Below are 13,741 nucleotides of genomic sequence, written 5' to 3'. Positions count from 1 at the left end.
TCACGGACGCACACGCACGAGAAGTATTATTGTTAGACCAGTTAAAAAAAGAAGGGTAGAGAGAAAACGTAAGAGGAAAACGGGGCGAGGCCGAACGTGGCCGTGCGGCTTGGCCGTCAATCAGCCCTCTCTCCCTTGCCAAATTACTGTCAAATGCAATTAGAATTGACGTGGAAGGCCGGGGCTAAATCAAAATCGCGAGGTAAACCCCCTCGATAACGATTTCAACCCCGGAGGCTATGCTCAGTCGCAATTTTCTCCCGCCGCTAATTAATACATCTCGTATCGTACGTCAATTCGACAGTTCTACCTCCTCTCTTCCCCTCCCCCCCTTCCCCTTTTCCGTGCCGTTCTTTTCCTTTCCCCTCTGCCACAGATCGGACCTGATATGTACGACGACCGTCGAAAAAGAGGAAGCTATATTTTTCAGAGGTATTTCGATGATAGCGAACAGGACGCGGATCGATATCCGCGGACATATTAATGGAAATGGACGCAAAGTTCTGACGAATCCATAATTAAAAAACAGTTTCACAAATTAACCGTTGTTGCATGAATATACGTATGATGAAATTTTTTCTTGGAATTAATAATTTTTACGAGTTCTCAGTAAGAACGTAACAAAGTACGAACGTGCGAAGTATTTCCTTAATTCTAACATGTAACGAAACACATATAATTTTAAGAAATTATAATATTTTATAAATGGATTTATATAAATGTGTAAATTTCCACGGCGATGGGAGTAACGTGAATTCGTGAATTTTTGCAATATCGTTTTGCTTCCTGCGCTTCCCTTTATTTGTCCCGCTTTTCACTCGCGAGAACTCGTCGGGGAAGAAATTGAAGTCTCGCGAAGGTAAATCTCTTGCCGGATCCATGCCAGAATTCTTTTTTTCTCGCTCATCTCCTTTTTTCTCCGAAGGAGACGAGATCCTCTTTAGAGGTAGAATGATATATATTAAAGAGATGCTTTTTGGTAATAAACAATCGGGCAACGAGGGTCCGCGGCAGTTAGGTGGGGCATTAGGGTGAATTATTCTGGCCACCCAGCGTAAAAAGATCGATGAATCACGGGAGTAACGGGGTTCTTGCTCTCCCCGATGATGTTGTATCTTGTCCTACGACCTCTTAAACTCGACCTTACAATAATTATAGTCCCTCATCTAAAATCTAACACGTTCATTCCTGCCCTTCCTCTTGGTATATAATATGGTAAAATATTTTCCATCTTTATTTTTTTACTTAACAAATTATTTTTAGATATAAGCAAAAGAGGCAAATGTTTTATATATTAATTTGTCAGACTTTTCAAGACGAAAATAAATATATACTTATGGTTTAAAAATACATACAATTTCATACATGCGATGATATATAGTTCATATACATATTTATTTTTTTATTTATTTAATAATGTACCTATAATAAAGAAAAATGTCAGAGGATTTGTGTTTGTAAAAATTGGGATTTCTAGCCGTGCTAAATGCTCCGTCATTTCCAACGCGACAGCTGCAATCGCCGCTATGATCCAGCATCCGTGCTCTCGTGCATTCACAAATACGTAACACGTTTGAGCACATACACACACACACACACACACACACACACACACACACACACACACACACACACACCGTCATACCAGTACTGTATTACCCGGGGTCGGGACTTTTTCATTACGGTAAGAGCCAAGATTGCATTTTTTTACGTCTCTCAACGACGGGGGTGTCCAATCTGGAGAATCGTGTGGAAGGAGGGCCATCTAATCACGTGTTCCTGGCAATCGTGTCCTGCGTCGATCCTCGCCACCCCCGCTTCTCGAACGGAGGCCACCCTTTTATCCCCGCGCCAGCGTGTCCTCATCCTTGGACACAATCCTCTTCTAGAGAGAACGGAAAGCCTTTTATTCGACGGCCGACTGGGGCGACTGAGACACGGCCTCTCTATCTCTCTCATTTTCTCTCTTTCTGCCTCTCTTCTCTTTTTCTCTCTCCGTCTCCTCTTTTTCCTTTTTTTTTTTCTTTTTTTTTTGCACCACACAGACCGCCCTTTCACTATCCGGGGACGCCTCTTCAATCGGGCTTAGCCGCCCGGCGTAATTAAGCCGCGATTGAAAATTAATCATCGGATCGATTTCGTGCGTCGGCGTCGCTCGCGACTCCTCTCCGCGGAAGGAACGATAAAAAGATGCCTCCTTCTCCTCGACCCTTCTTTCCCATCGACTCCCGGGATATCGGGGGCGAACTCCGGGAGCCGGATGAAGTTGAAGGTCCTTTGATGTCGCGGGGCACATTTTCCTCTGTTCCTATCTCTGCGCGACGTGCAAGCTTCTTGCGCCAATTATCTCACGCCCACGAGAATCGTTATTTTTGCGTTTTATCAACGGTAATTTATTTCCTGCCGCCTTCATGTCATGTCTTGTTTTCTTATAAGAGAATTTACGAGTGTGTAACCCTATCGCTCCTAGACAAACAACGGCATCTCAACGTGTCAGCATCGACATTAATAATATATTCATTAGAAAATATTAATGTTCTTATGGCTACAAGAAAGTTGCATATTAATAACAGCGAGTTACATATTTTGCTGCTTCTTGTAATTCACTTGATTATTAATAATATGCAATCTTCGTTTTATTTCAATAGTATTCTTTAATAGTAACAAGATCGACGTGTTTATCAAATATTATATTTAGTTCCATTTTGCTTTCGATTATATTATCCCAGATATTTCGAATCGAGAAAACATTTTATTATCGTCAAATTATCTCTTCCATCATCTACCAGGCTCGGAGAGATTTTTTTTTTATGTCGAGACTTTTTATCATTATCCGTTGTCGCATTACTTCGTTATTACTCGTCGATTCTAGCGAAAGTCCAATATGCTCGCCGTTCCTCGCATTTACTTGTCCCACATCGCGAATAATCGGTCGAATTCACTTACCCGGAAGGGGAAATCGGAGCGATGGGATCGGCTGACTACGGAAAGAATTAAAGACTCGTCCTTGTCGGCAGTCTTTCCAGCTTCCAGCTCGGAGCCGAGCCCAGACTGGGAGCTCAGACGGTCGAGCGAGTCTCGGTCTTCTCTTCTTCCTCATCCTCGCGAAATCCCAATAATCCGCGATGAGACACAGATTGAGTCCATGGACGGTGGAAAAAAGCGCACGGGGAGAAGCAGAGGGAGAAGATGGCGAAAGGGGGAAGGAGGAGGGAGGGGGGGGGCGGGATGGGAAAGCGCGGTGCCGGGAGAGGTAGAAAGAAAGCTACGCTGCGCGACGGGAGAAGAAAATTGGAATCTTTCTGGAACGGAGGATGATAAAATTGCGGATGGTCAGGTGTTACCGTAATCCGGATTGAGACGAGCTGCGGCCGAGTGGTACATGTACTTCACCGTATATATATATATATATATATATATATAGCGATGTATACGTACGTATTGTACATGTACCTATCTTGGTTCTCTTGCACAGCATCCACGATCTCGACTTGAAAATGTCAATATACCCGATTCGCTTTCAATTATAAAGAAGAGTCATTGTATTTTCTTAAAATTGCAAAATCTACTAAATTTCATATTATTTAAGAATTCGACATAATGCACATCTATCATATCGATAGTGAAAAATATCAAGTTTATTTCATTCATAGTTCTTACAAGAAATGATTTAAAAATAGGAAATAAGATAAAAAAAGATGAAAAGCAAGAAGTAACCGAGAAACTAAAAAGATATAAAAGGAGAAAAAAATGTGTACTAATCCATTATTGTTATTAATTTGAGAGATGCTTCGTTATTGTCGCGAGTGCGTGCAACTTTAATGGCAAATGCATCGCGGCCTTTGACAAACTCGGTAGGGGAACCGATCTGTGCAGACCGATTTAAAAAACACGACCGACCGCTAACGGCCCGCGATTATTTTAATCCAGCCAGATAGGGCGAGTCCCGAGAGCAGGACTCGTAATTTGTTTCGAGATCGTATCTTCAAAGTGGCTCGTAGTCGGCATAAGGGAGGGAATATTCTCTCTTCGGTGCACGATGAGGAATAGGATGTCCTGGGCATGGGTCGTCCGCCCGGCAGAAGCCCGCATAAAGATCGTTGGCAGAAGGGCGAAAAGGGAGGAGCCCTAGGACCGACTCAATCTGTCCACTCCTCGTAATCACCGGCGAAACGACCCAGATTGGCAACTCTCTCCTTGTCTTCCAGCATCCACTTCGATATCCCTATTTCTACTTTTTTTTTTTTTTTTATTGTTGCGTATCATCAGGATAACAAATAAATTTTTTGCAATTTGACAATATTTAAATATTTCAAATATTTTAAATATTTATTCAAGTGCTTTATTGAAAAAAAAAAAACTTAAATTTCTTGTTAAACTAAAACTTAAAATTTTCGTTGTAAAAGGAGCTCTTCCAAAAAGTATATCTTATATTTTTAGAGAATGTGATATCTTAAAGTATTAAATATTGTAATAACATTCAAACTATACTTATGGATGAGAACATTTTGTTAAAGTATTGAAAAATTTGATTAAAAATTTGAAAATAATTTTCTTAGACTAGTTAAATTAAAATAATTATATAGGACGCTTAAGCACGCATGATGATAATAGTGCATTAATTTTTTTATATTTTAACAATCAATTTGAATGTTACATAATTATTTTAATGCTCCAACAAAATTATTGTTATACCTAGCTAAATGTTTAAATTTCTTTGGCAAAACTGTACTTTCCATGTTAACGAGACTTTTGTTAGATCTATAATTCTAAGACTTTTAACCAGGCTATTGAAACGCTTGTTGCTAACTGAATACAAATTCCTTCATCAAATTCCAAAAATACCTAGTTTTATTTCTTCAATATCTGCTTAAATAAATATTTAGCATGCGTGTTTTAAAATTTGTAACCACATACTAAAATTACCGCATTCTAACCATGTGAGTGTCTTTCACGTGACTGTCTTTGCAGACGATTTTTCGAGGAAATTTTTTCGCGCGTTTCCTTCGCAATCGCCGTGGCGAGAGGAGGACCGGAAGGTCAGGTCCACCACGCTCGTTCCCGTATCGTATATCGTACATATCGCGTCGAAGGATCGGTGTAAGCCGGTAGCGCGGCCGGTACCGTGTACACCGCGCACGGATGCAGCGGCCCGGCCGCAGCAGCCGTAGCCACACTCGATGCGCACAATTAATATCGGGCCGTATCTCCGATCTCTCATTATTACCTGGCGTCCACCGATGCGTGTGGGTGTCGGTCGTTCCCGTAGGAACCGTACCGACGCGTGTGTGTGCGTGCACGCGGTGTACACGCGTATTGGTACCGGCTACCGTACACCACGGGACACCAGAGTCGGCCATGCATCACCCTAACGAGCCGGGCATCGCGTGCCGATCTGTATTAAGGATTTATAATCCTCCGGACGCCGGAGAGCTCCTAATGTCCCGGTTGAGCGCGAGAGATATTTGCCTATACGTCCGCTCGCGCGAGCGATCGCGGCGGATACGAGGGAGGCAGGTCCACCGGCTACCTCTCTCTACCCTTCTGGACACACGGAACAGGTGGGCACACCCACGTCGAATTTTTCCCACGTGGTTTCTGCCTGGTAAATTGCGCGCGATTCGGAACGTGGATCGAGTGAAACAGTGTTTTAAGCCGATAATATTAGGATATATATCTCGAGAGATATTATATCGTATTAAATTATTTTATAAATTTATATAGTGATGCGAAGTGTCAAATTTTTATAATGGAAAAGAATCGTATCTTTCTTAAGCTATTATGAAGACTATTTTGAGTCTTTAATATTCTAGAGATATCGTTTGTTAAAAGGCAAATACGTGAAAAGCTTCTCCGAAACCTAAACCTACATTAAGTACGTAATTTCATTTTCGAGTTTCTTACTCACATTATTGTACTCATTTTATTGTTAGATATCGCGTTACTTACCAGCATTATCTGGTACATTCAGATATTTTCTCATGCGTGCCTATTACCGAACGCAAAATCTGATCTTCGAGATAGCGCATCTAGACCAACGTTCGAGAAACGACACGTCTCGAACGTCTCCCTTCCTCTTGCTGTCTCCGGAAAGCGCGAACGTGCGTAGCTCCCAAAGACACGAGCAGCATTCCGGGGCTAAGCACATATTAATTAGACGGCGTGCCGGCAGGAAGGCATAACTCCTTCGGGGATGGTTCGAGGCCGTTGCACGACGTCGGTCGTGCCGCGGTTTCCGAGTGTCGTGTTACCATACCCCATCCTGCGCGGCGGCGGGTCGGAGCCGGGGCCTTTCCTCTTCTCCTGTGCGTCGGTAGGACCCGCGGGTGGCCCTAGTCCTCGGCTGTACGCCGTCTGGGATCTAAGGCCCAGTGGGTTCTCGCCGAGGAAGAAACCGAGCACGACGCTACCGCCGCATTAATAACACTGGTAGCCACTCATATGTTAAACGTCCACCCTGTTATGCCTACCACTGCCACCACTGCCGTCGCGCAGTGGCATCATAGAGAGAGAGAGAAAGAGAGGGAGGGGAGAGGAAGGGGCGAAGAAGTGAAGAGAGAGAGAGGGAGGGAAATGCTGTGGATGCGATCTACCAACCGTAGCGTACGATTCGGCTGTGGTTCTCGCGCTTGCGATGCAGATCAGGTGCGTTTACTCGACTCGCTCTTCCGGTAGTTGCGTTTACGTCAACGTTGAGGAATATCGGTCCAAACGCGGTGACTCACAAACATGTTATCTAAATTTTACACGGTGAAATTATTATTTTCAGATACTTCTTAATATTTTTTAAATCCTATTGTTATGGTATATCTTTGTCTGTTTTTCCTGTTTTGCTTGCGATATTTGACAAACATTTCATGATCTTTTGAATCTAAATTCAGTTTTGCTCTATATTTTTATATTCTTATATTAGACCTATGTTAAACCTAAGTATTTCATAAATCTGTTGAAACATCTCTGTTGCAGGTATCAGCGCCTGGAGAAAACGGGATACGTGACTGTGAACTATTTCCCAAGATCGTGAAGAATTCTTAAATGAAAATCAAAATAATACCGTGCATTTATATATATATTGTTGAAAATCATGAAACTTCTATGTGCTTTTATGAAGGATAAGAATAATAATTGTTATTATTATAGCTACGTATAAGATCGTGCGCAATTATCATTACTCAGCATCGTCAATTATCATTATCGCACCTGCAGTAAGTGCAGGCATTTGAATAATTCATGCTGCTCGCTTAAAAGCATTTATGCGCTGTTCTCTTTTTGGTAGATCGGTATGCATAAATAAGAGAAAGTTTCTGGAAATACGAGAATTCAGATAATTCTATGTTCTTCGTCGTTAATCACATTTACGTCACATATATAAATGTCTATTGCATAATTTTACTAAGTTTTATTGATTTATGAATATTTCCTAAAATAATTTATTTTTATAAAATGTATGAATACATACATATAAAAAAGATAAACTATATAATCAATTAATTAATTTTTTTATTATTTGATTTAAATTTTAAATAATTATACAAAATATTGAAATAATTTTTACTTTTGTATTGGTGTTTTATGTAATATTTTATTCTTATAAGTATCTTTCCTTTTTTTATAATTAACAGCAATAAAATAATAACGGAAAAAATAATAAAAGATGTTTGAATAATTATTTAATTAATCGGTAGCAGCGTCAGAATTATATCTTTCCTTAAAGAAACGGGGGATGCTCGGAAACTTCGGCGTCTCCTTGGATTCTAGAACATAAATAACGGAAGAAGACGGAACCGCGGTGGGGGTCCTCACGCACCCCAGGAGGACCCCACGAAATCCAGAGTGCTCTATTGTCGATTAATTATCATGAATGCTTCTGTGAAACTTCAACGTTGATCCCCTATCTCATTGCTAGCGATTTGTCATTTCATTTTCTCGAGGTTTATTTTTGGAATACCTGGATTACAGACGAAATATTTTATCCTAAAATGTCCTACAGCGCACAGCCTAACTTAACAAAAAGAAAAAGAAATTAACACAGTGTATTAAAATAGTAAAAATGTTGGATTTAGTTATATCTGTTTTGCATTTAAGTTGTTTAGGCCCGGTTGCATCAACATTATTTTAACTGTAAGTGAGATGAAACATGTGTTTGTCTTTATCTTTCTTTCTATATAAATAAAGAAAGAACATATTTAAGTTTCACTTAAAGTCAAAATAACCTTGGTACTAAATTAGGCGAGTTTTTCTATTATTAAATTGTAAAAATTGTGAAAATTGTTTTCGTGAAAATATAATGTTATTCTAAAAATTGAATTGCAAAGTAGTAAAATTTAAATTCAATTTAGCGATAAGTAAAGGATGGCGACCACTGTATAGCAAAATGATTTATCGTGCTCCAGCCAGATGACTTTATCATTTAGAGAGGAGTTTCGAGAATTGCCGGAAGTATCGTCCCAATATATCGATGCCTCGAGATATGTGTTCTCCACTACTGAATACGGAACGGAAGTGGGTAAATTTATGTTTGAAATTCGTTTACATGTATATGGGTCTGGTGTGGTCGCCTGTAGCAGGTAAGATGTAGGGAAAGAAGAAGAGAGAAAGGGAGAAACAGAAAGAGATGTGAACGCGATGCAAGGCGAAGCCATCTCGCACTATGATATGAAACGATTTTCCTCATGGTCGAGAAGGTGATTTTTATCAGAAATTGAAATTTCTGCCACGAGGAAGAGAATCGTAAACACGTAGAATGCTACAGAATAATTTAATACCTTTTGCGCCATTTTATACAATTGCTTTATTGAAAAAAATATCGCAGTGTACTACCGAATAATTTGTCATAAAATTCAGTTTAATTATTGCATTGGCTTGAATTAAATATGTCATATATACATGTTGTTAGAAAACTTCACCATCGCAAATACAATTTCCAATAATAATTTTCAAAATTTATTGTCATATTTAACAAATAAATATTAATGCTCGGTCTCAATTAGCTATATTGAATAGCAAGTATTTTGTAAATACGTTGAAGTGTCAAAGGTGCCTTTCCTATGACTCCCAGCATTCAGTATGATAATCGCCCAATCGTAATTGACACGTTTGATAAGATCTTCCTGGGCCGCGAAGATAACGCAAGCGTCCGCTGGACCAACGTCCAGCGTCATTATGATTCATCAACGATTCGCGTTCAGCCTCGCCGCGAAGATCGCGTTCCGCTATCATCGTTTCTCGCCGATTGATTCGACTTTCCAGCCGCTTTCGCGTCTTGGAATGCGGCGACCACCCCTACGCTGTGTGGGTCGTTGTTCCGCACGTTAACGCCGTGTAATGCCTCGCGCTTTGATTAAACGACGGGGATCGATAGGAAAACAACGTTCCTATTAACACCGAGTTGTTCATTAACGTTTACGTTGCGCATGTAAGCGTATCCTCGTGAAACGAGCGAAACAGGCGGCATGACCCAGCATGCGCGAAGCTCTCGTTCGCCGAGCCTATCGGCGGTGGTGGCGATAATTGCTTAATTGACGGCAGTCGCCGATAAGCATCGCCGCGTGGCTGCGAGATGGTAAGTGTAATATCTCCGTGAGTCTCTTGCGCCTAGCGGTATGTTGATATCTCTTCGAGAGACGGCTACAGAGAGAGGCGGAAAGGTAAGAGAAGGAAAGAGCGAGAGGACGACGGGGTACCAGAGATGGACTACGATATAAAAAACGTATGAGAAACGAAGAGGGAGTGAGAGGAGGGGGGAGGGAGAAGGTAGAGGGAGAGATGGAGACAGAGGAAGAGAGTAGAGCCCCGTCGTATCGATGGCCCCAAAGAGATGAGGTGTGTACGTGGTGTCGGCTGACGTGTCTTTTCTCCTGGCGAACAAGGCCTCGTTGTAGAAAGGTGTCGGGGCAGCGAGCAAAGAGCCTCGAGATCCGCTCCCTCCCCCGCCTTGTCCAGATCCTCCTTCTCTTCCACCATCGCCTCTTCCTCCTCCTCCTCCTCCTCCTCCTCCTCCTCCTCATCCTCCTCCTCCTCCATCCTCGCCCCGACGTTCCTCATCCGTCTTTGTCTACCTCGCGCGCGTTGGCGCGAGGAGATATTAGAGATGCGAGATAGCTTTATTAAAGGTGAGAAGAGATGCCAGCGCGGGAGACACCACCGAGTCGGTCGCTTTGATCACACGAATTATCGTGACTCCTCGGACGCGACCCGCTCGTCTCTATTTGTGTCTCTCTTTCCTCCTTTCTTTCTTTCTTCCTTGTCCCGGGGCTCGCTTTCGAGAGTTCGTATGACACCCTCTCGTGAGCGATCGGCACGAAAAAAGTACGTGCCATCCAGTCGGATCCAGCGAATCACTTTGTATTGGATTGCGTCTATACAAGTTCCGACATTGTATATTATTGGATTACAATTTTGGAGTAGACGACAGAAAGCGTTTAAATTAAGAAAAGCCGTTTAATTATAATGAAATTCGTCCTTTCCCCTCGTTAGAATTGAAATGAATTTTTTATGATCGAATCAAAGGCAGCATATTGAACATTTACGTTTAATTAACAAACATTTATTATACTTTTTTTCAAAATATATAACGTACAATATAAATCGATAAAATGAAGGAAAACAGGGTAAATATGTACATTAAATTGCAAAGAGATTATAAGTAAATGGAAATAATTAATCCTTTCACTCATCTACTGTTTGCAGTGGTCTTGGGAGCATAATCCTATTCTAATTTTATTGACGTATCTAATAATTTAAACATATTTCGGAGGATCTCTGGAAACAGATTAACTATAATAGTGATGACGTGCGTACAATATGTTCGTAGACATAAATACCACAATCCGATGTTCGGACACGCCCCTGATGGAATAAGAAATGCTTTGCGTGGTAAAAAAAAAAAAAAAAAAAGAAAACGGTTTAAGGTGTTTAGATGGACGTCGATTGAGGGCCACCGATTAAATAAGAAAATCTTATATTCTTGTAACGCGTGCATCGCACGCGCCAGGTGGATACAAAGAGAGAAAAGATTTATAGCATAGAACATACATACATAAAACGCCGCGAGATTATAGGTAGATTCTAAGTCTAAAAAATGATATGATAAAGTCTTCTTCAAGTAGCCACATTAGAATTCAAAATGTGAAGAAAATGAGATAAAAGTAAAAAAAAAAGTCGAAAAAAATCGAAATGATCATTCAAGTACGATCGAAGTTCAGGGCAGAACGCGAGATCTAAAGCGGATCTTCTTTCGCCCGTAACCGTATCGATCTCCTGCGGCCTCGAGACGCGAAGTCCTCGCGAGGATTCCGAGAAGCTGCGTCCGGTGCGTCCGGTTCGCCTCCCTCGGAGATGACGTCCAAGATATTGAGTCCTTAGGTGGTTCGCCCCCCTCGGTCACGTCGTCTCGCTCACATCCACCTTCTCCCGGATCTCCTTCTCGCTCGCGTTTCTCCGCGGCCTCCGTCCGGTCCTTTTCTTCATCTTCTCCGGGCCGACGATGCCGATCGTTTCGTGGCTCGAATCTTGCCGCCTCGCCTCTCGCGAGATCTGACAGCCGGCACGTCATTACACGATGACTTGGCAATCGTACAACACCCGGGGAGAACGGAAGGGCGGCGACGGGGGATGATCCCGTAGACGGGCGGGGCGGAGGGGAGGAAGAGGCGAGGGAGAGAAGGAGGGAGGAGGAGGAGGAGGGAAGAAAAATGTAGAAGTGGATACGTACCACACTCGGACGCAGGATTCCGCGATACTCGTCCTCCGCAACAGCTTGAAGAAACGCTGCCGTCGGCTGTTTCTGACTGGACGAGTGAATGTCGATAAACGAGATTCGACCATCGTGTAGAAGTTAAAGGACTTACGCGGTGACGAGCACCGAGAACTTTTGAAGAAGTAACTCGAGGTATAAAAATCGCAGGAGACAATTTTGGCGAGAAGAAAAGATTAAAAAGAAGAAGATTATAAAATTATGAAACAAATTGCAATTGCTATTTGTCCAGCAATTGTTTGTATGAATATGTTTATCTTCTTCATTATTTTTCGTGTAGATATAGAAAGTAATATTTGTATTATAACGCAGGTAGAAGAGGATCGTTCGCCTGACGTATCTCAGATCACGAGATAAAATCAAAATGAGTCTGATCGTGCCATCACGACTGTTAAGAAACTAGTAATTTCTGAATTAGAACCAGTCACGGAACGCAGGTATAGTTACAGTTGCGGATCTCGGGCCACCGTCGTTAGTTGCCGCTAACAAATATCCAGATAACATTTCATAACGTAATCTATCGTGTTACAGAATCGAATATAAGAATCATTATTTAATCCTATCTGAATGGGCTTCGAGAAAGGGAGACTCTGCATTAGGGCGTTCACTCTACAGGATATATTTATTGAAATAATTGTTTATTCTCGGGATAGTTCATCTACGACCATTTACGAAGAATACTATAGTTTGTTATATCGTCGAGTCATTGGCTACCTGGCGCGAAACTTTGCGAGTAATGATCACGCGATGCGAGGTTCCGCGCCCCAAGCCAATCAAAACGTTTTATTAAACAGATTAACTGAAAAGAAGAAAAACGGAGAATTACATCATCAAACTAATTTTTTAGACTCAAATATGTAAAATATATATATTTATACATTAATATATTAATAAATATATTAATTAATTAAGTTATTTATAAATATATTAATTTGAAGACGACAAAGATTAAATCTCTCTTCAGCGTCAATGTTGATTATTATTGTTGATATATAAACCGTAAATAAAATTCTTGAAATAAAATTTAAATGAAACGAAAGCTTTGATTTCGTCGTTTATTCTATCTGAAATTTTATCTTCTTATCTTTTGAGTAATACTTGTTATTCTTAATTTTAAATAATTAGAGAGAAATCTTTATTTATCCTGGAAAAGTGATATTGATAATGATAAGGACAAGCTCTTTTCGGAGATCAGCTTAATTTATGCGTCTCGGACAATCTGCTCTTTCTTCCGCATTAACGGCCGTCCATCATTGGATTTTCCTGGCGTTGCGTTTTTATTAGGAAAGTAATCGGGAGTTACTCGCAGAGGTAATCGATGTTCGAAGTTCGTTCTCCTCTTCTTGGAGGTAGAGGCGCCAGGAGGTCTCACCGGCGCAAGTTCGCGAACGATAACGAAAAGCGCTGAGCCCCGTTAATCGGAGAAATTTGCTAAAAATAAAGAACGCGCGGCGTCGCGCAACTTTCGAGATAAGACGCGCGTTTCCGTAAATTAATCACCGGCCCGACGTACGCTTTGGCGGACATTAATCGCTGTCTTCCCCCGCTCCCTGCCCTCTGATGGTTCCTCTTTTCATAATTCTCTTCTAGCGAGCTGGTCCTCTGCGCGCGTCGCACTTATAATTAACGATTTAAGATCCCGCGAATAAAGCGGCAGTGAATAAAGTGTCCGGATGAATCCATCAAAGTCAACGGTTCGATAAAACGAGCGGAATCGCGCGGGACGCAAATTAGGTACAATTGCGTGCCGCGAAAACGGCCACGAGAGAGAAACGTAAGCATTCTCCACGTGCGAGTCAATCGCTCGAGAATCCCTTTGGGATTCAATTATGAAGAATTCAACTGAGAGCAAGAGAGAGAGAAAGAGAGAAAACGTGTGCGTATATATACACCAGGAAGATGTGAAAGAAACAAAATGGCGACGTGGCAAAACTGGAACTGCTAAAATAAGAGGGGAAAAAATAACAGAGAGAAAAAAAGAGGGAG

At 41.5% G+C, this 13,741-nt stretch overlaps 1 protein-coding gene across 3 annotated transcripts in view; it reads left to right on the top strand.

The window, feature by feature from the left end:
• The window catches only part of SoxN (SRY-box transcription factor soxNeuro), a 284,192-nt gene extending 276,770 nt beyond the window's left edge, over positions 1–7,422 (top strand). The window contains exon 7 of one of the 3 annotated variants that reach the window (XR_016139205.1): positions 6,967–6,987. Coding sequence is in view for 1 of the 3 variants with exons in the window: in XM_011646516.3 (XP_011644818.2) it covers positions 6,967–7,024 (58 nt within the window). In the remaining 2 variants the exon portion in view is untranslated. Of the gene's footprint in view, positions 1–6,966 lie in introns of all 3 variants that reach the window. The other 2 variants (XR_016139212.1, XM_011646516.3) reach the window with 2 other exon arrangements.
• The last annotated feature ends 6,319 nt before the right edge of the window (positions 7,423–13,741 follow it).

The sequence above is a fragment of the Pogonomyrmex barbatus genome, unplaced genomic scaffold, assembly GCF_055798465.1.
Source record: "Pogonomyrmex barbatus isolate J1 unplaced genomic scaffold, ASM5579846v1 scaffold2, whole genome shotgun sequence".
Classification (NCBI taxonomy): domain Eukaryota; kingdom Metazoa; phylum Arthropoda; class Insecta; order Hymenoptera; family Formicidae; genus Pogonomyrmex; species Pogonomyrmex barbatus.
Note: the sequence above shows the minus strand (reverse complement) of the source record. Positions and strands in the feature narration are given on the sequence as shown.